The sequence below is a fragment of the Dioscorea cayenensis genome, chromosome 19 (genome assembly GCF_009730915.1).
Source record: "Dioscorea cayenensis subsp. rotundata cultivar TDr96_F1 chromosome 19, TDr96_F1_v2_PseudoChromosome.rev07_lg8_w22 25.fasta, whole genome shotgun sequence".
Taxonomy (NCBI): Eukaryota; Viridiplantae; Streptophyta; class Magnoliopsida; order Dioscoreales; family Dioscoreaceae; genus Dioscorea; species Dioscorea cayenensis.
This window is the reverse complement of record NC_052489.1, coordinates 23,688,937-23,714,419: the sequence shown is the minus strand read 5'-3', so window position 1 is coordinate 23,714,419 and position 25,483 is coordinate 23,688,937. Positions and strand designations below refer to the sequence as shown.

Genomic DNA, 25,483 nt, shown 5'->3' with positions numbered 1-25,483 from the left:
GCAAGATCCCAAGGATCTCGTGCTACGGTGAAAATACTTACCGGAAGCAGCGGACGATAGAGACGAGTTTGTCATCTCTCAAAAGAAAAGAGGTAATAATTCAAAAATATTTTTATTTAGCGTCAGGCGTTAACGTTTAACCATATCATTTACCGTTTAACTTTTATTCATCTATCGTTTAACATTATAACTTACCGCTTTAACTTTGTTCAACTACCGTTTAAACTTTTTTAGTTTAATGTTTAATTTGTTTGTTCTTTCGTTTTAACACAATAGGGTTATAACGCTTTAAATATACTGAGTTACATGTGTAAATATAGTTTTAATTGTTTAAACTAAATAATTTCGCTAAGATTGTTTGCTTTTACACATGCTAGTTTCGAAAGTGGTTCCCGCGAATGCTCTGATGAAGAAGTATTTGTTCGGCAACCGCCGTCGGTCGGATGCTATTGCTCGAACCGCTTGCTCAAAGGCAAGATGAGAGGGCAACCTCTTCCCTGGCTGGGACGCCGCTTCTCCCGCTTCGGGCCAAAAACGCATTCGCCGAGGCCGAGAAGCCCTCCCCACCCCGCCCGACCGTGGCTTCCCCCGGCACCGGTGTCCAGACTCTAACGGTGGCGGCTCCCTGCCGACTAGGGGCGAGGATGTCACCCTGCAACTCTCATGCGAGCTTGCAGGATTTTTGATGACCGAGGTTCCCTCGGCTGTCGCTCGGGTGAGGCATCGAAGGCCGGTCACAGTCGCAATCGATCGCGCCTTCCCTTCAAACAAAATGAAGCTACCCGGGGATCGCTGGCCGTCGGAGTTCGACGACGAGGACATCATCGGGTGGCCCTTCAAAGACGGGCCTCATTCAAGAAGCTTGCAAAAAGAGGAAAACAATAATGCCTCGCGTCTCCACCACGTACGGTGACGATGAAATAATAGCGAAGACCATCGGCAGCAGCACCATCGCGGTCGATGTTGTTAACATCGATGACATGCCCATCACGGTGGAGGAGATTGAAGATGGCGCTGAGTTTGCCGCGGTGGAAAAAGATCGTCGACTACGTTGTTGACGACATCATGCATACGGATGGAACCGGCACTGACGATAAGCAGTATCAAAGATGGACACAATCCATGAAGAAGAACAACCGGACAACGTTGTGTCTCCCATCGATGCTCGCCGCTGGAACTCACGGTTGAGAAGGTCGTTGAGTCTATCCTCAACGAAGTGGAATTCACGGTGGAACCAACGGCTGACCGTGCCGCATCGAAGGCAGACACAATCCCACAAGAACAAGAAGCATGCAAGGAAGTGTCTCCCGTTGATGCTTGCCGTCGTGCCCCCATTAAAGGAAGCCAATAAAAAAGTAGAAGAACTTCAGAAAGTCTTCATTCCGAAGAAAAAAATACGTCGCTAATCGCGCCTCAATAAGTACTGACGGGAGTTGATAAGGATCTTCCTCAACTGCCCTATGGACAAGTAAGTTTGAAGTTTTTTTATGATATTGTTTAAAACTGCTTTTTAGTTACCATTTTAAGTAGGAGCGTTAACGTTTTAAAAATTTTGACGATAACATTTAACTTATAAGTGATACCCTTTAAATATTACCGCTACTGTTTAAACATTCAATATAGAATTTAAAGTTTATACTTTAACGTTTAATTTTTATACTTACAACATTGTTTACATGTCTTTGTTCCGTTCAACCACAAAGAGCTCGTTGTGTGGAAGAACGACTCATCGAGACCACACGAGCCAATCTATTCGACCGCTCGAAGGGAAGGAGATGGTCACGCGAGCGATGTGATGGGACGATTCGTATGTATCTTGCAAAAAGAGCGATGAGCGTAGTGCCATATCGTTATAAGAGGCGCCGCCCATCACACGCCGACCCGGCCTTGTTCATGTCAAAGCGAGGCGGCAGCGCATGAATCCACGATGGCTATGATTGGAGATGCCAGCCGCAACTTGCGTGAAGTGGACATCGTCATCCTCCCGAGTAATTATGAGTGGCCACTTCCAGTAGTCGTCGCCCCTGACAATGAAAAAAACAAGAATACGGGCATTATTCTTCATGCCAAAGCCGAAGAATACGATAAAAACGCGCTAGAAAAATGGTAAGTGCTTTTAATAATTTGTGTTTGTGTAATAGTGTTCGTAAATAATCGACATTCTAATATGAACTTGTATATCTCAACAATGGAACCTATTCGACCTCAGATCGACATGGAGTTGGGCGAGTCGGCGACCGCAAAAGTACCCGCTTGTTCACGGCTAATCGAAGCCCCACGACGTAAAAAAAGGAAGTGTCGATCGCAGCCGCCTATGTCATGCGGTTTATCGAGCGCTACTCGCCGGTGAGAAGCTACTGGGTACCGCAGATCGACGTCCCCTTATTTGCGATTAAGGTATGTTTCCCGCATACTTAGGGAGGGGAGGCGCACGCATCACGACCAGGAGGGAGTCTCGCAAGCGGGTTCTTAGTCATTCTTTCTATATTTGTATACACGATTCTTTCTTTAATAATCCAGATTCATTGTTTAACATACACTTTCGGTGTTTAAGTATATAGTTCATTAGTGTAAATATCAATGTAATTGTTTTAAACTCCGCTTTTACTCGTGTAAAATGAACCCAGAGGGGAGTGTACGCAAGCTGGGTCATGGTCATCAGATAGGTGTAATAGTTTTCAAATGTAAACCAGCTTTTAAATTAATTCATTTTTTTCCGAAGAACATGACAAAATTTTGTCAATGTAAATGTATATGTATCTAAATTCAATTAAATTCATTCCGTTTCGCTTTTGAGGTTCTGTTCTTGTTGGATGATATTGTAGTCCGCAGGGTACATTATCGGGTAGGGTTCTGCTTTCATTTTCATTTTTCATTATCGGCTAATATCAACATTCATTTTAAGCGTATAATGATAACTTTTCGCCCTTTAACTTTCGTTTTCTCTGTTTAAGTTTAGGTTTCTCTGTTTAAATTTAATATTTTCCGCTTTAAAAATATCCTTATTATTTAATAATATCAATGTAATTACAACAAAAATATACTTAATATTTTTCTCGTTTAAAAATATCCTTATTACTTAATAATCTCTTATAGAGTGTAATGTAATGTTCCGATTTTTTATGTCGCGACGGGAGTGGAAAGCGCTGGGGAACCGAGCGTGTATTAATTACGCTTAGGGGAACCGCTAGCACCATCCCGTTGTACATTTTAAGCGGATACAAAATTTATTTTTAAACGATAAAAAAATAATAGCTTAAACAGAGAATAAAAATATTTAAAAACGTAAGAGATATATTTAAATATAAAGTTCAATATTTAAACAATAATAAGAAGTATATACACAATGCCTAGTCGGCAAGTATTCATTCCACGATCTGCGATTGTGACCGAAAACGTGGCAATGGCTACAACGCAACTTCGCGGACCTCGGACGCTTACGACTCGATCCTCTTTCGCCTCAGGACACTCGAGGGTTGCTCTTCTCGTCACAAAGGTGCATAGAACGCAGTTCGCGATTTTCATCCATCGGCTCTGTCATTGTCGGTATGGGGAATATAGCTTCCTTATACGCCATTTTTGAAGTCGAAGCTTCCTTCCACAATCGCCCGGTGTTTCTCGTTCTTCAGAATTTGAAGTCAAAAATTCCTTTTGATTGCAGAAATTCCTAAGTGCGTCTCGAAAATGTTCAACGCCTTCAAAACATTGTCGATATCCAACGACAACACTTCACTTGATCGGATGAGGAAGGAAGGCATGCCACACCCTCGAGGCTCGCCATGATGTGGAAAGCGAGAGCTGCCAGATTCGAATTCCCCGCGACACTTTAGTTTAAAGCGAACACGATCAATATTTAAAGCAGAGACACAAAAATATTTAAAGCGATAAACATAAATCTTAAACGTTAAAACAAAAAGTTAAATAATAAGTTAATAAGTTAATCGGAGACAATAGTGTTTAAATGGAAACTTGATAAATGTAAAGCAGATGGCGAGGGATAATAAACAATAATTAACTTCTACAACTATATAAACATAAAGCGAGAAGAAACTTACAACGAGAAGAACTCGTTTTCGGTGGGATACGATGCCACATCATCCGTCCCTCAACAACAAGATCAACAACGTAACATTTGAAGATGGAGTGCACGTGACACATGCTGTTTGGAAGTCAACCTCGCTTTTATATGAGACATACTGCTTTTATGTCCATCGAGTGTGATAAACTTCACCGACACGGAAATATCGAGACCCCATCGCTCACATATTTCATCTAACATCGATTCCCAAGAAGTCGGTGCAGTGAACATTAGCACTCGTCCCTCCCCGTAGTATCTAGCAATAGCACAAAAAAACTCTCCATAATTTAATCGGAAGAGCTAAAAATTGAATACACCAAATGAGAAGAAGAAAAAGAAGAAGAAGAAGAAGAAGAAGAAGAAGAACAAGAACAAGAACAAGAAGAACAAGATATGAGCCTTCTAAACTTTGTTTGAGAAAAAAAGCAAGCGGAGGCAAAAAAAAATTGAAAAACTATTGATAAAGAAAGTTATGATTGGGCGCCATTTTTCCCACCTTTTGCAAGGGCAAAAAAGGAATTTCATATCGTGGACCCACTTCAACTTACCGGCGGGGGGTTAAAAGGAATGTAAAATATAACGGAGGGTTGTCCGGGGTGTGCAAAAGTTGGAGGGGGTTTTTCGGAAGTTTTGAAAATTACGAGGGGTGAACAGTAATTTTCCCTATTAATAATGGAGATTGATTGTAAAATTAATTATAAAAATTAATTATAAAAATAATTATGACAATAATGACAACATATTACAAATAAAATAATATTATTGGCCAATGTATTTATTTATTTAATATTTACTCTATAAGGGCATAAAAGACATTTTGCACATATTTTTTCTATTTACTTTTCTCATTCCCAATGAATTACTCTCCCATACCCTCCAACCAAACACAGTTTTTCTTCCATTCCTAATCCATTCCCCCTTATTCTCATTACTATCTCATTCCTCCTCAACTCCATTCCTTGCAAACAAACAGCCCCGATTCTTATTTTGAAAAGATATGGAATCACTCCACTTCCGTACACTCTGACTATTAACCTTACATAGAGTGTTTATAAAAAAAAATATATAATATTTAATTATTATTATACCAAATTTTGGAACAGGCCGGGTCAACACCGAACCCAATGGGAAAAACCTAGAGCTGTCAATTCGGGCTTGGCCTGCCGGGCCAGCCCGCCACGCCAATAAAAATGGGCGGGTCGGGTTGATTTTTTATATGCCCACCTGGAGGCGGGCCTAAATGGGCCAACCCGTGCGGGCTCGGGTTGGGGCGGGTCAGCCGGCGGCCCGATTCTAACTTATATATAATATATTGTATATAATTTATATATATATATATATATTGATATTGACATATTGTTAAGGATTTAAATTTTGTGATTGTAATTGATGTTTTTATTTTATGGTTTGTTAATTTTGCTAAATTTTTGTTGATTGTAATGGATGAAATGTATTAATTGTAATAGATGTTTTATCTTGTGGTTTTTGTTGTTGTGTTTTTTTAAAAATTTTTGTTGATTGTAATTTTTGTAATAGATGTTTTTTATTTAGAGATTTTTGTAATTATTGTTGATTTTTGTTAGATTTTTGAATATTATAATGGATGTTTTTTTATTTTTGTTAATTATTGTATGTTTTAATTTTTTTAATTTAGTTTTTTTATGAATTTATAATGAATGTTTCGATGTTTTATATATTACTAACGTTTATAAAAAAATAAAAATAAATTAATTATTTTTGATTTTTTAGCGGGCCGACCCGCCCAACCCACAACCCAAAACGGGTTGGGTCGGGTCGGCATTTTGCCGGCCCGCCAAATAGTGGGCCGTGGGCAGGCAGGCCCGCCAGTCCGTTTTGACTGCTCAAAACCCGAAACATGATGCAGGCTTGATACGAGCCTGGGCTATTGCCAGGCAACTTCTTGATGGTTCAACCTTTTGGGCCGGGAAGCATGCAGGCCTGGGTTCAATGACAGGCTAGCAAGTCCAATAGCACAATGTGTAGCCCATGAAGCACTAAAAGACTCGATTGAAGTCAATTGTAAAGTCAGAGACTGGTATTAACTATTAAGTTGTAAAACAAAACCAAAAACTACAGAAAAGCTCTTGAGATGTGTCGAAGGCTGAAGATTGGACATTGTAAAGTTTCTAGTTTCAGTTCTCTAGATTTTTTTTTACTGGTAATTATCAAAAACCCCTTAGAAGCTTCTTTTATGTAATTTGGGTATTTTTAAAATGATTTTTTTTACAGTTTATTTTTTAGTAATTCTGACATAAAATAGATGATGTTGACAAAAACAACCCTTAGTCTTTTAAGTGAAAAAACATAATATTAAACCGGAAAATCAGATATTAAATAGAAATAAATAAATATTAATCGAAAAAGTAACATATTAAGTGAAAACTTATGTGCTTATACGTAAACAAGCAATGCTAAACAAAAACTATAATTATTAAATTGAACGTACATGTTCTACGATAGAATAAACTGACGGAGTGAGTTGCATTGACGGAAAAAAATAAAGTGAGGAGAAATTATTTGGGAAATTCAAATGTCATAGAGGTTGTTTAAGAAGTTTTGAAATTTCTTTTTTTTGTTATAATTTTTTTTTATTTTTTTAGTTGTTTATTTTTTTCTCATTATTTATTTTTAATTTAAGTTTTATTTTCTCTAGTCACAAGTTTCTCAATTTTTTTTTAACTTCATTTTTATTTTTATTGTAGATGTTCTTCTTTTCCACTTTTGTCTGTAGATATAGAGATGCTTGATCATCACTGCAGTGGTACACCGCAAGTGAAATCACCAAACAATTATGTGAATAAATACTTTAAAAAAATAAATTTTAAATAATATTAGTATAGAAAAAATCATTATTAATTCAAAAATTAATTTAATTTTATTTACTATGAGCTAATTAAAATTTTTAATTAATTTAAAAAACTCTTTAAAACAATTTTCAAACAACTAAACTAATTAATTGCACCAAAAATGTATAACATTATGACCATATATGAATATAGATATATAAAAATAATAAATTTATCATTTAAACACCATCTAGAAAGACTATTTATACATCTATATCACATATGTAAAATATTAAATTTCAAGTCTAATTTCTTATTTTATTTTTATTTTTTATTTTTATTTATTTATTTTTTTTTTTATTTTCATTTTTTGCACAAAGAATTTCAGTCTAACTTATACAAGGAATATATATATAAAAAAAACCTGAAGCATATTGCAATTTTCCATTTTTGTTACCAAGTTTGATATGGGTTGTTTTTTTTTTGGGAAAAATTGCTTGCATACCCCTATAAAACCATAAAATTGCTTAAATACCCCCATAAAAATACTATGTACTTGCATACCCTCATAAAACTAACTTTTTTACTTATATATCCCTACCGTTAGTTACCGTTAGACACCGTTAGGGTTTATGGAATTAATCATACTTCCCACTTAACCCAACTTAACAAAATTACCTAATTACCCTTAACATCATCCAAGGTCATAATTTTTAGTATGAAATTATTTGTTATTTTTAGTATGAAATTACCCAATTACCCTTAACATCATCTAACTACCCTTAACATTATCCAAAATTACCCAATTACCCTTAACCATACTATGAAATTATTTGTTATATATTGTTACACGTTGTAATTTTTACCTATTTTTAGGTTGTGTTTGTAAAGAGCATGTGATAATCTAAAATGTTTTAGAGATGTTTGTAAAAACCTTAAATAATGAATTTACTCAAAAATTCATAATTTTTAATATTTTTAAAAATAATTAAAGCGTATATAAAAAAATTATATTGGTTATATATAATTTAAATAATTTAAGTCTATAAATACAATAATAAATTTTGATGGGTATATTAACAAACTTATAATAGTCATTTGTTGAATGAAATGAGTAATGTCTACAAAATAAGAAGAAAAAAAATTTCAAGGGGTATATAAGCAAACCCATTTTGGTAATTTACCTTTATTCCATCTATTGATTTAACATCATTAAGAGTCAACTTAACCATAGGGGCATAGAAGCAAATATAATTGATTTGTAGGGGTATACAAATAAATATCATTTTTATGGTGGTATTTAAGCAAATTTATGATTTTACAGGGGTATGCAAGTAAATTTTTACCCAAGTTTGCCGCCAAGCAGGAGCCACAAAAGGAATACCTACCAAACCATCTACAATAAATGATAAATTAAATGATGGTAGAAAAGATAAATTTCTTTATTAATTTTCACATGTCAATAATTCACTATTATATAAATAAATTTCTCAACCAAGCATTTAATTTGATGATGGAGGTAGGGACTCCATCACTTGAAGTGGGACGTTTCACTTATTTGTTGGTTTTTTATTTAGTAAAATTAATTGATAATTTGCCAAACTTCATTAAGCCCAATGTAAAAGATATTGGCATTGAATATTCATCACATAAGTTGAAATTCTCTTGACTCAGTAGTGGTAACATGTACTTGATTACCACCGAGTGAAGATGTATGGCTTTTATTTAGAGGTGTATTTGAGCCGAGCCGTTCATGAGTAGCTCGGTGTTTAGCTCGATAAAGGTTCGTTCGTGTTTAGCTCATATTGTAAACGAGCCAAGCTTGAACATCATTTTTAAGCTCGATTAATAAACGAGCAGCCAAAAGCTCGGCTTGTTTTGGCTCGCGAACACAGCTCGTGACCAAGTTCATGAACAAGCTCGTTTATAAGCTCGATTGTGAGCTCGTTTATATATATATATATATATATATTACATTATATATATGTATATGTATATGTATATTAAGGTGTATATGTGACTACGTCATTGTTGTCAATTTGAGTTACACATATAGGGCTATAAACTATTATTCGAAAGGCTAAAGCTCATTAAAAGCTCGGTCAACTAGTTCATTAAGTTAAATGAGCTCATAAGATAAACGAGCCAAGCTTGAACACCACCAAACTCGGCTCATTAAATCTTGTGAAGAACTCGTTTATTAGTATAATTAAAAAGCTCGCTTTATAGTATCATTTACAATTTTATTTGTAACAATCATTAATATAATCAAACTCAAATCGAGTTGAGTCACACTTGATAATGATTCATTAAATAAGTTTACTAAATAAAAAAATAAAATATTAAAAAAAAATAATCAAGCCTTAATCAAGTTAGCTAGCTAAGTCTAAGCTTCGAATTTTCTTAACAAGTTGAGCTCGAGCATGAAGCTCGAAAGAAGCTCGATTAGAGCTCGAGCATAGTTAAAATAGTAACGAGCCAAGCTTGAACATAAAAAATGAAGCTCGAAGAAAGCTCGGCTCGAGTTCAAGCTCGATTAAATAGTAACGAGCCAAATTTGAACAAGGCAAAGCTCGGCTCGGCTCGTTTACAGGCCTACTTTTATTCTAGACTATTTGCATACCCTTACTAGGGAGTGCTTATCGCAATTATAAAAAAACACTAAATAATAATCTATAATTTAAAATTACAAATATATATATATATATGTAAAAATAATAATTTATGCTAACAAATATAGAAGTTTAAATTAAAACTCATTGTTATAATTAATGAATTCCAATATATATATATATATATATACAAATACACATATCATCACCAAATAATTTTTACATCGTTCCCTCTCTTATAAAAAATAAAGTGGTCAAATTCTTCCTAATTCAAAACTTGAGAATTAATAATAGGTATGATTTAGAAAATCAATTTTTTTTTTGTACAAAAATCTCTAGACTCCATAAACATCCAAATTTCGTTTGGTTTATTTATTTCAATTCAGCTACATGAAAGTATCATTTATGACCCAAATTAATATTGAAAAGGCTCCTAGCTTTAAAGACGATTATAAAAAATAGTTTGATCCCTATTTTTTTTAATATGGTATAACTTGTCACATTTATATAAAGTAAAACATCCCATTTTTCTCATAACATTTTATTTTTAATAGATATTATTTATTAAAAAATGAAAATAGAGAATACTTTTCCAAAACAATGACACGTTGATATTTTCGTGAGAAAGAAAGTATATCATTGCGTTTATTTAATTCCGTGCTTTTGCGAGCTAAGAACTCCAATAATTTCCTTTGCAAAAAGAAGATGAGCAAAATTAATTAATTCATAATTGTTCAAAGTAGAGAAGGAAAAAATACATACGAAAGATTTTAATATTATTTAAATCAAATTTTTTTTTGTATAATCACCTTATTATTTAAAATCAAAATTTCTTGTATAACCACCTTCATAATTGAAAGTTGGTATCTTCTTTTACCCCTTGTTTAGTTAGAGGATTTTGGAGGGGTAGCAATGGGTGAGGAGGAGTGATGATTGCTTGGTTGAGGGAGTAAGGAGGAGGAGGAGTTTGGAGGGTGCTTCAATCCTCCAAACCCGTCACATCCCACCCCTCCAAATCGGGGTTTTTTTTAGGGGTTGAATTATTCAACAAATATTTTAAACTTTAAATGCATATGAAAAGACCAAAATACCCTTTATCAATTTGAGAAATTACCATAATATATTTTTAAAACCTAATCTCATATCTCATATTATTTTTGTTTTCTCTTATATTTTTTTAATGTGTCAATTTAATAATAATAATATTATTATTATTATTATTTATATAATAGTATTAATATTATACAAAAAATATTATTACTAATGTTAAAATTAATAATATAAAAGTTGTACAAAATAATCCTAGATATGTATAAAAAAAATTATGATCAATTTTATATAAAAAGTCAAATTAGTAAAATACACACCACACCTCTCCTCACTCCTCCTAACTCCTCCTTCTGAGGAAACAAAAAAGATAGATTACCCCTCAACACTCCTCCAATGAACTAAATATAAAATTTTTTCAAACCCTCCATTCTCCTCTCCTCCTTACTCCTCTTCACTCCTCCCCTCCCCCCTCCCCCTTTGAACCAAACAAAGCCGAGGCTTGGGAAATTCCATGCTTTTGAGGGCGAAGACTTCAAATAATTTCTTTTGTAAAAAAAATGTGCAAAATTAATTAATTCATAATTATTCAAAGTAGAGATAGAAAAATATATACAATTTTTTTTTAAATTATTTGAATCAGAATTTATAGTATAACCACCTTCACAGTAAAAAAAAAATATATCATCTCTTGTTTAATAAGAGGTTTGGGGATCGACTCTTTAATACAATAATTACAGTGAATAGTTTATTTATTTTATTAAAAAAAATTTAATATATATATAATAGTATTTATGGACCAACAACAATAAGACTCACAAAGTATTTATTTTTATTGGCCTCCGAAAATGATGTGAATCTAACATTTCTACACCCATCTATTCCAAATTAATTAAATGTATTCATTAAATATTTTTTTTAATAAATAAGTGACAAGCGCCGAAGCTGAAATAAGGATGTGCATATATGTGGAGCGCAACTACAATATATGACATTATTATTCATTAAAAAAAAAACCCAAACAATGACACAAATACATACAATAATAGACTCCAACTCCCATTCTCATTTATGATAAAAAATTAATTTTAGCAGAGAGCCAGTCACGGTTGGTGGCCTAGAACTTCAACTTCAACTTGTCCAGAGGTCTCCCTCCACAAAAATTATAAGTTTCAATCCTTTTGACAGAATATATATCTCAATACTTCCAAAGAAAACAAAAAATTGGAATTAGTTTGTGTAGGTGAGATATGACTATTATAATCACAATTATCTTTTCCTAATAACAACTAGACCAAATCAAGAAATCAAAAAGGTCCATGTAGTTAAATCTTAAAACTCTCTAGATTTCTCTCTCTCTCTTTTCAAGATTGAGAGTCGTTAATGATGAAGACATTAAGCAGAGAGAGATAGGCTTCTTCTCTGACTGCATTAAAAGTGTGCTCCAACTGCCACATCTCTTTGTGTGTGTGTGTGTGTGTGTGTTCCTGTGAGTATAATAACTATAAAGAGAAGAGAGCTTGGTGGGCTTTTTGTTCATCATCACTGAGTAGGTAGTTGGTGGTAATGGATTCAGGAGCTAATGATGATGCATCAAGAGAAGTGAGTGTATTGGATGAAGAAGAAGACACTGATGAGTGGAAGAAGGTGGCCTTGATGAGGGCCTTTGTTGAGAAACAAGACTCAGCAGCCAAGGTCCTCTCTTTCTTTCTCTCTTTCTAATGAATATAATTTTTTTTTTTTCTTGTTTTGAGTTAATTTCTTATCTGCAACCAAAATGAAGAAGTAGAAAAGTCTCATCTTTTGACAATGAGTTTGTGGTATGTTCTTAATTGATTGGTTCAATATGTAGACAATTATATGTTCAGTTCTTGAGATTTAGAAATATATGACATATTTTTTTTCTGGTTATGTATTGAGCAGGAAGAGGATGATTATATGCTGAGAAGATTTCTGAGAGCAAGAGAACTTGATTTGGACAAAGCATCAAACCTGTTTCTCAAGTACCTCAAATGGAAGAAGGAGAACATTCCTAAAGGTTTCATTTCTGAATCAGAGGTGCAGAATGAAATTAGTCACAAGAAGATGTTCATGCAAGGACTCGATAAAAAAGGTCGGCCTATAGGCGTTGCGCTTGCAGTAAAACACTACTCCTCGAAACGAGACCTCGAGGAATTCAAGCGTGAGTTTGATCAAGAAATCAAACTTCATTTTTTTTCTGAATGTGATGAAATGGTAGCCATGTGAATTACTCATTTGAATTTTTTTTTTCAGGTTTTGTTGTGTATATTCTTGGGAAATTATGTGACAGGTATTGTGAAAATTGTTTAATAAGCCATGCATTCTTCTTCATTGAATATATGGCTTCAATTGACTGTGAATCATTATCTCAAATGAAGGATGCCAAGAGGACAAGAGAAGTTCACTGTCATTGGAGACCTTCAAGGATGGGGTTATTCAAACTGTGATATTAGAGCTTATCTTGCTGCTTTGGATATCTTGCAGGTCAGTAGATTTCAATTGATTTCAAGTCTTCCTTTTTTTATTCCTTATTAAGGTTTGTTTATATTAAGAATATATAGAGGAAATGCGAAGAATTATCAACAATAAAAAACATAGTAAATAATGGAGTCAAAAAGACGAAATAAATGAAATATAATAGCTCAAGATTGTGCATGAGTTGTATCACTTGTATGATACTTTAAACTGTTTCATTGATGTTTGAAACTGAGAGAATGTGAGAAAGAAGACTTTCAAGGCTAATACAAAGCAATTGTTTATATTAAAGCCATGTGTATTCCTGTAATCTTCAAATATAAATGCTAAAGATTTGAAAGCATTTGAGATCTATCCATACTTATGTGGATTAAAGTATTGTGAGGACGTCAATCTAGAAGCATATATATGTATATATAAATCGTGAAGGTGGTGCCTGTCTTTCTTGCTATATTAATTACAGAATAACTACCCTGAAAGGCTTGGCAAGGTGTACCTGGTTCATGTGCCGTATCTTTTCATGAAGGCATATAAGATTATATACCCATTCATCGACAAAAGAACTAGGGAAAAGGTGAAGTCTTGTTCAGCTAATTTACGTTGAAGCTGTATAGAAAATTTTGTGATGAATTTTTACTGCACAGATCATCTTCGTCGAGGATAAAAACTTGAAGGAAACTCTGCTGGAAGACATTGATGAGGACCAGCTTCCGGAGATTTATGGTGGAAAAGCTCCTTTGGTTCCAATTGAAGAATCTTTAACTGCTGAATAGCTGTTAAAAACAATATTTACATATATGAAAATTATTTATTTTCAGCGAAATCCTTGTATTAGTTCAATAATAACAATTTAAAAGGCTTCACCTTTTTTCATATGACAACGTTTACATCACTGAACAAAAAAGAATTGAATTATTCAAAGTCCAGAACCTGAAATTTCAGGCAGGAAATCAACTAGAAAAACCATGGAAAAATCAAAATTTTGCCTTGCGCAAGACCCATTTGAAGCCAGAGGATTTTTCAGCCAATTTGCAGTTTGTTCTCCTCCAGAAATGTGTAAGTGGGGACCTCGAGGTTGAAGGGAGCTGGACCTTTGCGAATCCTACCAGAAACATCGTAATGAGAACCATGGCATGGGCAGAACCAGCCACCGAAATCTCCAGCGTTTGGTAAAGGAATGCAACCCAGATGCGTGCAAACACCAATGACTATGAGCCACTCTGGATTCTTGACCCTAACCGAATCTTCCTGAGGATCGCGAAGAGACGCCACATCTACATTATTTGCTAGTTTGACATCATCTTCAGTCCTGCGTCTTATGAATACAGGCTTCCCACGCCACTTGACAGTAACTGTGGTCCCAGGTTCAATACTGGAGAGATCAACCTCCAGGGAAGCAAGGGCGAGCACATCCTTGCTGGCGGACATGCTTAGCACAAACTTGAGGATCAGAAGGCGAAGAAGAGATGCGTAAACAAATCTCCCGCCTGTCAAAACAAAGTATGCGAAAGCTCGTTTGCTTGGATCACCTGGAGGATACCGTTCATGGTTGTATTCATCATAAACAATCTTCGTGCTCGGATTCTTCATGGCTTCTACTGTAGCTGGCAGGTCAGCTAAACCCAATTCTTGATGCCCTGGGGCAAGTGATTCAGAAGCAAAACCTACATGAACAAACAAGTGTTTAAGATACAAACACCATCATATAACAAAATCACTATGCAATTCCAATAAGCATTTATCATGACAATTCCCACAGCACACACTCTGCTGAGACTGTTACACAGATTGATCTGATATATACCCATAGAAAGTCCAAGTAAACCTATGATTTAAATGTTAAGAGTTTGTTTGAAAATTTGATTAATCAAACCAAAAAGATTCATATTCTCCTATTGTCAATTTTAAAGAGCAGGACAACAAAGAAGATGATATCATATAAAGTTTGTATTGCAAGTGTACCAAATATGCAGAATTAAGTGTCCAATCAAACAAACTAGCTCATTAAAAATTTTCACAACTCATTAGAAGCATAACCATGACAATAACCTTGGCAATCTACCATCAAATTAGCTGCTCACTGAAAATCCCAAAAACCTTATATTTATACTCTTTGGAGTTGCAAAAAGAACCTAACTTCAACAGATGACAAATACTGCTCCAAAAAAATGTTCTTGGAAGCTATTAAATGAGTAGAAAGCTTTAAGAGGAGAATAGTGTGACAAAACCATAAGCATATGAAAGTTAAACAATGATGACAAATCCTCAGCAACACATAGATAATAACCATAGGAAAAAGTCTTCAACTTTTAGTGCACATGGTGACATACATTCAGTATCATTCCACTTATTCAAAGAGAGAACTCCAATCATAATTAGACCAATGGGCAAAAGGAAAGCTAAGGCATCATGAATTGTTATGTTTGAAAATGGACCTCAACCATATAAAATGGAAAAGATATACTAAAATTGAAAAACAAGCCCACATGCATGGTGTTCTCTTCAGCATCACGCTCAACAAAGCTCGCTATCATAGGTAAGAATAGCACAATGCATCAAACAGAGGCCTTAAATAAATCACATCCTTTGTCTTTTTTTTTTTTTTCATATATTAACAGCAAAAGCATGAAAATGACCATTTTCTAAATAAAATGCAAACAAAAATGAATCAGATTCAAACAATTTGGCAAATTATCTCCTTTTATCAATTTCTACAATAAAAACGAGATTAGAAAAAGCAACCTTTTCTCAATCATTAGCATCCCAACAAATTCAAAATATTTTGCCAAATAAAAAATAACTGCGGAATGATCATTCTAAATTGAAAATTCGCAGACGAAAATCTGAAAGGGCCCTGACCTCTGATCGATCCAAGAAGGGCGGAAGCCATAGAGAATCGAGGGGTGATCGATCTAGAATCATGACGGGAGGAGACGCCATCCATTGGGTTACGGGAGGAGAGGAAGGAAGCGGCAGAGGCTGGACAACATGAAAGGGACGCGAGCCTTCTCCCTGAAACCCTAAGCATCTTCTTCTCCTTCAAGCTTCGGATTCGAAAGCTCTCTTCTGGGTTTCGTTCTTGTTCTAAGCTTTTCTTTCTTCGAGATCTCGGCGCCGGAGAAGGATGGAATGAGCTTGTATGGTATGATGCCCCTCGGTCATATTTTAAGAGTTATACTGCTCTGCGGGACACACTAATCTCAAAGCCTCCGTGTCTCGAAGACAATAAAGTAAATGCCATAGAAGTGTATATTCAAAATTTTCACGGATGATAGAAATTTTATGCCAAATATAAATACAAAGGTTTTAACATCTATGTACTTTCGTGAATATCCATATTACACATAAAACCACTGCTTATAATGGTTTAATAATAAAATTATAAAAAAAAAAAACTTCTGTTTTGGGACAAGCCCTTAACCTTTGAATTTTTAGATTCTTTATAATTACAAAATGGTTATCATTTTTTTTTATAACTTGCACACTACCTAATTATATATGAATTTTAATTATAAAAACATGATTATCTAAAGACTAATTATATTTATGCTTGACAAATGAACATTGAATAAAGTTTATTTTTCCAAATATGCACATGGCAAATATATAGATAAGTTCACTACATCCATCCCAATAAAAATATGACCTTAAAGAGCCATTTGGTTGGTGATAATGATATATTACCATGTAACGAAATTATCATGATAATATAGATGAAAATATTATATATAATTGAAAATATTATGATAATTTAATATAACCATATTTGGTTGAAAATTCTTATTACCAAAAATAATTTATTACCATTGTATGAGATCACCACATATTTAGTAATCCAAGATAAACATCAAATTTAATGGTAATAGAATTACCAACTTTCTTGATAATGTTTTAAATTTAGTAATGTAATATTATCATCTACATTAGCACCTATGCAATATCTAATGTGGTAATATTTTCAAATCACCACGTGATAATCTTTCTACATTACCGCAAACCAAATGCCTCCTAAAAACTTCATAAACACATTGATATCCTTTAACCATGCTGCCGGCTAACTAGTAAAATGTCTGCTATGATATCCATGCCATACTTTAACTTCTCCAGAGTAAGTGTCTTTAAGACTAAACACAAAGCTTGCATATTATTAGACAAAAGATCCAACAACTTAAGAAGTGAAAATGCCAGGACTTGAAAATGGGTAACACTTGTGACGTTAATATATTTGTATTCTTTGGGAAGAAGATAATATATAACTCAATATAAAAATTGTGATGAGGCTAAATTCCATCATTCATCTGAAGAAGCTGCGTGAGTTGGATACCTCCACATAACATCAGCCCAAGTACTCTGACCTTCGGTGACCTCTTTCACCACAGAAGCCACCTCGTCAACAGCGACACGGATTTGCTCCTTGCTATCCCTCTCCCTAATGGTCACAGTAGCCACTGAATCCACAGTTACAGCAAACGGAACGCCAATCTCATCGGTTCTTGCATAGCGTTTTCCAATAGAAGTGCCTGCAACAAAAGGGAAGTGAGAGAGTCATCTATTAAATCAAATGAACATATCCCATGATTTGGATTGTACCTGTAATATCTATAATATTAGAGATCCCAGCTTTTGTCAATGCCCTTGCAATGTTTCTAGCTACCTCATCGAACTGATCATTTTTAACTAATGGAAACACAGTGCACTTGATGGGAGCAACAATAGGGGGGAACCTGAACACATTTAATTGCTCGCCCTCTGATTTACTAGGTCTTGTGTAGAAGGAATGCTCGTATAGGCAGTAGATGATCCTTCCAATGCCAAAAGAAGGTTCAATGACAGAGGGGGTGAAAACTCTCTGGTGTTCTTTCTTTTTCTCCATGCTTATTGATACCATGTTTTTGGTGATGGTGACAGTTTTCCCAAGAGTGCAGACAAGGAATTCAGCCTCTCCCTTGGATTCTAAGGTTGCCTTCAATTCCAAGGCTTCCTTTTCAGGCATTGCCTGTCCAATAATAAAAGAGAAAATGTGGAATTCACATGATTTAAGAGGCCGGAAAAGCAAGAATTATTTTTAACTGCAAAAGATGCTGATAAGAGACCACATCACCAACCTCTAATGCTTCAACTACCATCTTTTGACTCCCTTTAAACGCAAGACCAAGATCCTTCTTGGATGGGGTTATAACCAGTTTCTAGAATTATATAAAGCAACAATTACATTTATGAAAGGAGGTGCGCATATATTGATCAAAATTAGGTTAAGGCATCAGAATAAAGCTCACCTCCACCTCTCTAGGTTCTGAGAATTTTTCATGAGCAACCAAAGGCACACCACTTTTATCCTGTAAGAAATGATAGATTTACAAAAATTTAGTGCAATATTCAGTAAGTTGCAATGGCAAAGATGAGGAATCAACCAGAACTTAAAGCTTGTTCAAGAAAAGAGAACAACACATTTATAGATAACAATCAAGATATCTTGGAAGCTTCAAAAAGACCAAGGAATCTAAAATAATCAGCTAACATCGCCAATATATATTTATATATATATATATATATATAATATAGATATATAGATCTACTGCAGATATGACATAGGAGATTTTAAAAACCCCTGCACAAATATAAGGAAATTAAGACTGCTAAGTGCTGCATGAGAGTACAGGTGGAATCCATAGAAAGAGGATATATTACTCAAAAGAAAAGGTGAAGCCATTTTTCATAGTTAAGACATCATTGATCACGAAATCTACTCTTCAACTAACTCTTTATTTCACTCAAAGATAAGAAAGGAACAAAACAAGAAAAGATTGCAGAATTATCACAAAAATTCTCTTACAGTATGGGCACGCAAGTCATAAGCAGATCTATCTGCAATTCCAACACACTCAATCCAGCCGAAGGAAGATTCTATCTCCGCATCCCAGCAATCAGCGGCATAGTGGGCCATCTCATTTGGCAGATGTTGGCGGAAGCGCAACCGTTCTTTGTTAATTCCAAGGTGTGTAAGGAATAGGAACACTCTCCCAATGAAATAACCAAGAGTCTCATTGTTGATGGTTCCCTAATAAAGTGATTGTGAGAGTAGACAAGAAAACATAAGATAAAGCACAGTATGCCATCACATTCATAATAATAAAATATGAAAGACCCACGAAACAGTCAATATAAGATAACCAAATGAATACTTATGCCATCAACCTTTGAAACTGCTTCTCCGAGAACAATCTTCCTGGCCGATTTCCCAGTCAATTGATCCTCTCTTGGGAACATCAAAAATTCCAACTTAGCAACATCATGAAACTTAGGATGAGATTTGTCATCTGGATCCACAAAATGTTCAATTTCCGCTAATGTAAACTCACGTACTCTGAGGAGACCTTGGCGAGGTGATATCTGAACATAATAGAAAATACAGTAGATGATGACACAAAGTAATTAATTAAAACCAAAGCTCAAAAGATATCAATTAGTATATTGGACACGGACAGGACAACAAATAGAATGCCACAGATGTGCGATAGCTAACCCTGAATGTCTCTATTGATATTTGTCTTTCAGAGTATTTAGGAGGAAAGGACTAGCACGATCATACTGTACAATAAATTCCACAACAGTTTGATAGAGAAAACTAAATGCCGTTGTGGAAATGAGATATTCACCAGCAGGATAGATTCAAATATATATACATATATATATATATATATATATATAGAAGAAAATTGGAAGCTAAGAAGGTGCATAAGTTTCCACATCTGTGTATGGTAAATCATTTGCATAACATGATAAAACCAGTCCACAAACTAGAAAAAAAAAACATAGAAATAGATAACAAAATGAGCCCAACCTCATTTCTAAATGCCTGGCCTATCTGGGCAGCTGCAAATGGAAGCTTATTGCCATTGTAATAGTACAAGTCCTTGAAGTTCACAAAGATGCCCTGTGCCGTTTCTGGTCTCATATACCTATCTCAATATAGCCAAGCAAATCACTATATGTACAGAAGTTTATAAGCACTACTGCACAGAATTACCAGAGGAAATGTATGTTATTCTCACCCTGTGCTCAGACCTGTTGGGCCTATAGAAGTTTGGAACATGAGATTAAAGGGATATGGATCAGACAGAGGATTCTTTGTGTCTGGCGCCGTAATTCCATACTCTTTGAGTTTCGCCCCCAATTCCTCAGCGGAGAGATCATCCAATACAGCAATAACATGGTTTAGCTCAGCAACCTTTGCAGGTGCCAAAGTGAGGTCCTTCTCAAGCTTCTCTTTGCAATAGTCCTTGAGAAGATGGTCTGCCCGGTAACAAGTTCCTGTCTTCTCATCCTTGACCATAAGGTCAGTAAACTTGTCAACATGACCTGAAGCCTTCAAGACAACTTCAGGTGTGACACAGGGACAGTCCACTTCAAGCATGTTCTCCTCCAAAACAAAATGCTAACCAAAGAAAACCAAGCCATTCAAGAATTCAGGGACTGAAAAAAATAAAAACAACTAGATATAAATATACAGATACAATGAGAAGCAGAGATAAACATCTTAGAAGGTTGACAAAAAACCACCATCTCAAAAGTAAGATATTCAATGAATTTGGCATTAAATTCATTGCTAGAAAAAGAACTGCCTTACCTCTGCTGATCATCATACATTATAAGCACACAGTTTTTTTCTGGTAAGGAAGATGAAATTTTGCAGATTTAGGTCTCTAAATTTCCGTTTCCACGAAGCAACTAAGAATCCATTAAAATCCCAGACTCCAAAAGCCAAGAGAAACATAATGAATAGAATAACATATACAAATCATCAGAAACTTCAAATAAAGAAAAAGGAAAAGACAGAAAGATCGATCAAATCATCAACTCCATAAAAGCTCTTGCGATCAATATATATATATATATATATATATAGTTTACCTGGCGCCAGAAAGCAAGAACATTCGACTTCACAGCGCAGCCAGGAGGCCCATAATCGTATAACCCAGCAACACCGCGATAGATCTTAAAAGACGGGATAAAAAACAACCTCCTCTCCAGGGTATTCACCACTGTCTGCCGGAACGCATCCTTGCTAAGCCCACCGGTGCCGCCCTCCCCGTTGGCACTGCCCTCCGCTTGGAGCCGCTTAGCCACAGCAGCAACCTCGAGCTTCAAACCCTTCAATGACTCCACGGCCGAATCGATCTCAGATTGTGGCGTGCCGGGGCGAGCTTTGAGGGTCCGCACGGCCTCCGCCTGCGCTTCAACGGCGGCCTGCTTCTCAGCAAGAACTTCCCGAAGAGTGGCCTCCGAGGAGGAGGAAGAGGCCATGGGAGAAGTAGAGGAGGAGATGGGGCAGCGGTAGAGGAGGGGGAGGAGGAGAGAGATTAGGGTTTTGGATTGGGGTTGAGATTGGAATAGGGTTTGAGGGCGGAGGAGAGTGGAAGTGAAGAAGGGCATAAAAGCGGGGTGCTAGAGAGAAATATCTTGTTTTGTTTTTCTCTCCATTTTGTTCTTTCACTTTTGGGGTTGGAATCCACCGAGAGTTTGCCTTGAGATTGAGATTTTTTTTGAGTGAGTGGTGGATTTTTTTTGGAGTATTGTTGTGTAGGTGATCACGTGTAGAACACGTGATCATTGAGATGCCACGCGGAGAGAGAAGAATATCTCTTGTTTGCCTTGGGATGGTGTTTGGGATGATCCCGAAGCATTTTGCAAGGATCTGAATGGAGATTTCGGATTGAATGTGATTTTTTTTTTTTATAAAGCTCAGATTTTTTTTTAAAAAAAAATTAAGAATTTTTTATAGTGAGCAATATTGGCAAAAGATTTTTTTTCTGATAAATTGAAAATTAAGTTCAGGGTGGAATGCAGCCAAGCTTTTATGAGTTGAAATTGGGGTCGGCACAAGTTTGACTTGAAAAATATATGTTTACAATTAAAATAAGCTAAGTTCAAGCTTAGCTCTTTGGTCATGTTAAGCTCAAACTCAAGTTCGAGCGCAAAATGAACGAAGCTCAATCTTTATTCATTAATGGGCTCATTAAATATTTAAGCTTGAGCTAGAGCTTAATATCAAATTAATATAATAAATTAATTTAATACAATAAAGAGTAAATTTTTAAAATATTTATTTGCTATAATATTTTTCAATATAAGTCAAATAAATAAATAAATTACCACATTCATGAGCAAGCAAGTTGTTCACGAGTAAGCTCACAAAGCCTTAACGAGTCAAATAATAAGGGTTTAACTAACTGTTTTAGCTCGAAAGTCAATTTCAAACTTTGATTGATTCGTTTGCTCAACGAATAAGCTATATATATATATATATATATATATGTTAAAATATCAAATTAGTCACTCTATTTATGTTTTCCACCTTTTTAGTCCCTCTAATATAAAATTCGTCTTTTTGGTCATCATATTTTTACATTTTTGTCTTTTTGGTCCCTCTAATTGACAGATATGCCCTTTTGGTTCTTCCAGTTGATGAATTAGAGTGACCAAAAAAGATGAAAATATGTAAATACGAGGACCAAAATGGCGGATTTTACAATTAAAGGACGAAAATGTGCAAATACAAGAACCAAAAAGGGCGGATTTTATATTAGAAGTACTAAAAAGGCGAAAAACGAAAAATAGATGGATCATTTTGATATTTACATCATATATATAATGCTCATGAATAACTTGGTTTGGAGCCGTATAAATTGTGGGGAAGTCTCTTCATAATTTAGCTTTTCTATAACTTTTAGCAGAATACCAATTTGTGAACAATTGTCTCAAATGTATATTATCATGACAAGTCAAAATAATCTATTTGTCTGGAGCAATATGTCCCCAACAATTATTATTCATTTATATATAGAGAAATTGTTCAAAACATCCCTCACACTTTCCCATATTTACAAAACAACCTTTGATTTTGCCATATCCCCAAAAAAGTCCCTCCTTTATCATCACTTAAACTTCTCAGTCCAACAGCATGTTAACAGGGTTAAAATAGAGATGAAATTACACAGCTACCCCTCTAGCAATTACACAATTTTCAAAGTTTTGGAATTTCACTACTTGTCATAGTGGTTCGCATCCCGAGAATTCCTAGAAAACCACAATTGCCTTTATCTTCTTCCTCTTCGATGCTGGTGGAGTGGTTGTCATGCCGACTAGAGATGTAAGTGGGGCGGGGCGGGCGGGGGCGGGGAATGGGGTCCAATCCCCATCCACGCTTCCCACAGGACGGGGATTCCCCGCCTCCAAATTTCCCGTGGGGGAGAAATTATCCCCACTCACTCCCCCGCGGGGATCCCCACGGGGTCGGGGAATCCCCGCCCCCTCCAAATATATATATATATATATATATATATAAATATAAAAGTAGAAAACTTATTTGACACTTGTCAATTTCTCATAGAAATTTTACCAATATTATTTTAATAATATTAAAATATTTATAACATAACACTAAATTATATTGTTTTAAACTAATTTTTATTATTTTATCTCATAATATATAATAAAATTAATTTTATAAAAATATTATATTTTTGAAGTTGATAAATAGCTTATTTTATTTAATCTTAATTTTATCTTAATTTCTATAGAAAATAAAGAAAAAAATTTGTTAAATTTTTTTAAAAAAATTCATATAATTATATTCGTACATCACACGGGAGTAATACTAGTATTACTTAAAGTCTAAAAGTCTAAAACATTAATAAATACTAAAAATATATTTTTTTGAAACCCAAATATTTGGTCCTTATAATCTTATATTCATATTGAATTATTTTAAAAAAATAAATAACTAATCATATGAGTTATTATATATATATATATACATATATTATTATTAAAAATCGGGGAATCCCCACGGGGATCCCTATCGGGAGCGGGGCGGGGATCCCGCGGAGCAGGGAATGGCTTCCCCGCCCCGCCCAGCAGGGCCAGGCGGGGCGGGAGGGATTTTTCCCCGTTCCCGCCTCGCGAGGGGTTATTTCGGGGAATCTCCGCCCCGCCGGAGCGGGTCCCCGCGGGGAACGGGGATTCCCCACCCCATTTACATCCCTAGTGCCGACTTGCTTTTTTTAACTAGTTCTTATCGGGACAGAGAGAAGACATATTGAGGAGAAGCTTACCCCGAAGAGATAAAAGAGAACGAAACGCTTTGTTCTACGAGATATGGAAGGATGACACCATTTTTTGTTCAAAAGCTCTTATGCCTTAACTTTGTCAATTAGAGGAATCGAATCATGTTGTTTGAAAAATCACTAGAAGCTAAGCTCAACATCAATGACACTAACTCATACTAGTTAACAAACATGCATGAATGTCCCAAGCAAAGAGTTGGAAGTATGGACTGTTCAATTTATTTGTTACAATTTATGGAATAGTTACTAAAGAGCGAAGAACTTGATCTTCTGCACGATGGCATGCCACCATTGCGGCTAAAAGAATATGCTGCCAGGATTTTGGTCGATGGTATAATCCATTGCCCAACTGTAAAACAAGACACCGTGATCATACTAGACAAAGACCTTGCAATCAAAGATGCCTTGAAAGATGCACTTAGCAAATCCAGTACCACATAACTCCATGTCGGCATTGTGCATTTCTATTTGCATTAGGACTGTCATGTATGTTTTCAAGACTTCCTCTTCAAGTTTTGCTGTTTCTCATTATTTAATTCATGTCTTGATCATGTCAAGTTACTTTTGTTTAATATCCCAACTTTCCCCTCATATACGGATGATACTAATATATTGACTTTTATATTCAATATTAGTGGAAAGCATGGATAAGGATCATAGGAGTTTTTATTTTGCAGTTATTTATACATTCAATAATGGAAACGAAGATAACATTTCATATTAAAATAGTTTATTGCGCACATTCATTCCGCAATGACCTCATTACAAGTGGCCCTATCATGGAGAACTTCGTGGTAACGACTACAGTACAACTTGATAAGAGCCTAAATGTATGTATTTATATGTTGGTTTTGTATATGCTTGCATGCTATTTTAGATTAATCAGTGCTCGTTTTTCGCTTAGATTGGTTATTTTCTTGTTGCAGGCCTCAAAGAAGCTAAATTGTGCTCAAGAACGCAATTGTGGTGAAATCAGCACCAAAAATCATGTTCTCGAAGCAAAAAACACTGTTGCGGTTATGTAGCAAGGAACCGGGGCCCTACTTGGATTAGGCTGTGAACCTCGCGAGCACTGCGCGCCCGCGTGGGCCGCTGGAGAATTCGGTGCCAGTTATTGCAGACGATTCATTGTAGCAAAAATATTGTAGATGGCATTGTAGCTTAGTACTGTAGCACCGACCCGGGTTTTTGCGAGCGGAAAGACAGTGAGCCACGCGGGCACGACGCGGCCCGCGCGCAGGCCGCGTGACTCGGGGCAGATGATTTTTTATGTAAAGCAAGGGCTTATTTTGGGGGATCTTCTTCTTTCTCCATCAT

The 25,483-nt window shown here is 35.4% G+C and overlaps 3 protein-coding genes across 5 annotated transcripts; 1 reads left to right on the top strand and 2 right to left on the bottom strand.

The window, feature by feature from the left end:
* Positions 1-11,895: 11,895 nt before the first annotated feature.
* Positions 11,896-13,913, top strand: LOC120249867 (CRAL-TRIO domain-containing protein YKL091C). 2 transcript variants are annotated; one of them, XM_039258555.1, is made up of 6 exons: positions 11,905-12,239; positions 12,468-12,726; positions 12,819-12,855; positions 12,944-13,049; positions 13,504-13,614; positions 13,685-13,913. In XM_039258555.1, exons 1-6 carry the CDS (start codon positions 12,111-12,113, stop codon positions 13,811-13,813), a joined length of 771 nt encoding a protein of 256 aa, XP_039114489.1. In that variant the 5' UTR covers positions 11,905-12,110; the 3' UTR covers positions 13,814-13,913. The 2 variants fall into 2 exon arrangements, with proteins under 2 accessions (XP_039114490.1, XP_039114489.1); XM_039258556.1 differs by lacking the exon at positions 13,504-13,614 and having other exon boundaries at positions 11,896-12,239.
* On the bottom strand, positions 13,829-16,390 carry LOC120249866 (cytochrome b-c1 complex subunit Rieske, mitochondrial). 2 transcript variants are annotated; one of them, XM_039258553.1, is made up of 2 exons: positions 15,900-16,390; positions 13,829-14,704 (listed from the first exon to the last, which is right to left on the bottom strand). In XM_039258553.1, exons 1-2 carry the CDS (start codon positions 16,066-16,068, stop codon positions 14,061-14,063), a joined length of 813 nt encoding a protein of 270 aa, XP_039114487.1. In that variant the 5' UTR covers positions 16,069-16,390; the 3' UTR covers positions 13,829-14,060. The 2 variants fall into 2 exon arrangements, with proteins under 2 accessions (XP_039114487.1, XP_039114488.1); XM_039258554.1 differs by lacking the exon at positions 15,900-16,390 and adding an exon at positions 15,090-15,673.
* A 767-nt stretch (positions 16,391-17,157) lies between these two features.
* Positions 17,158-21,497, bottom strand: LOC120249590 (glycine--tRNA ligase, mitochondrial 1-like). Its single transcript, XM_039258152.1, has 9 exons — positions 20,952-21,497; positions 20,093-20,475; positions 19,882-19,999; positions 19,236-19,430; positions 18,874-19,098; positions 18,317-18,376; positions 18,146-18,226; positions 17,631-18,036; positions 17,158-17,560 (listed from the first exon to the last, which is right to left on the bottom strand). The coding sequence occupies exons 1-9, from the start codon at positions 21,471-21,473 to the stop codon at positions 17,331-17,333; spliced, it is 2,220 nt and encodes a 739-aa protein (XP_039114086.1). The 5' UTR covers positions 21,474-21,497; the 3' UTR covers positions 17,158-17,330.
* Between the last annotated feature and the right edge of the window lie 3,986 nt (positions 21,498-25,483).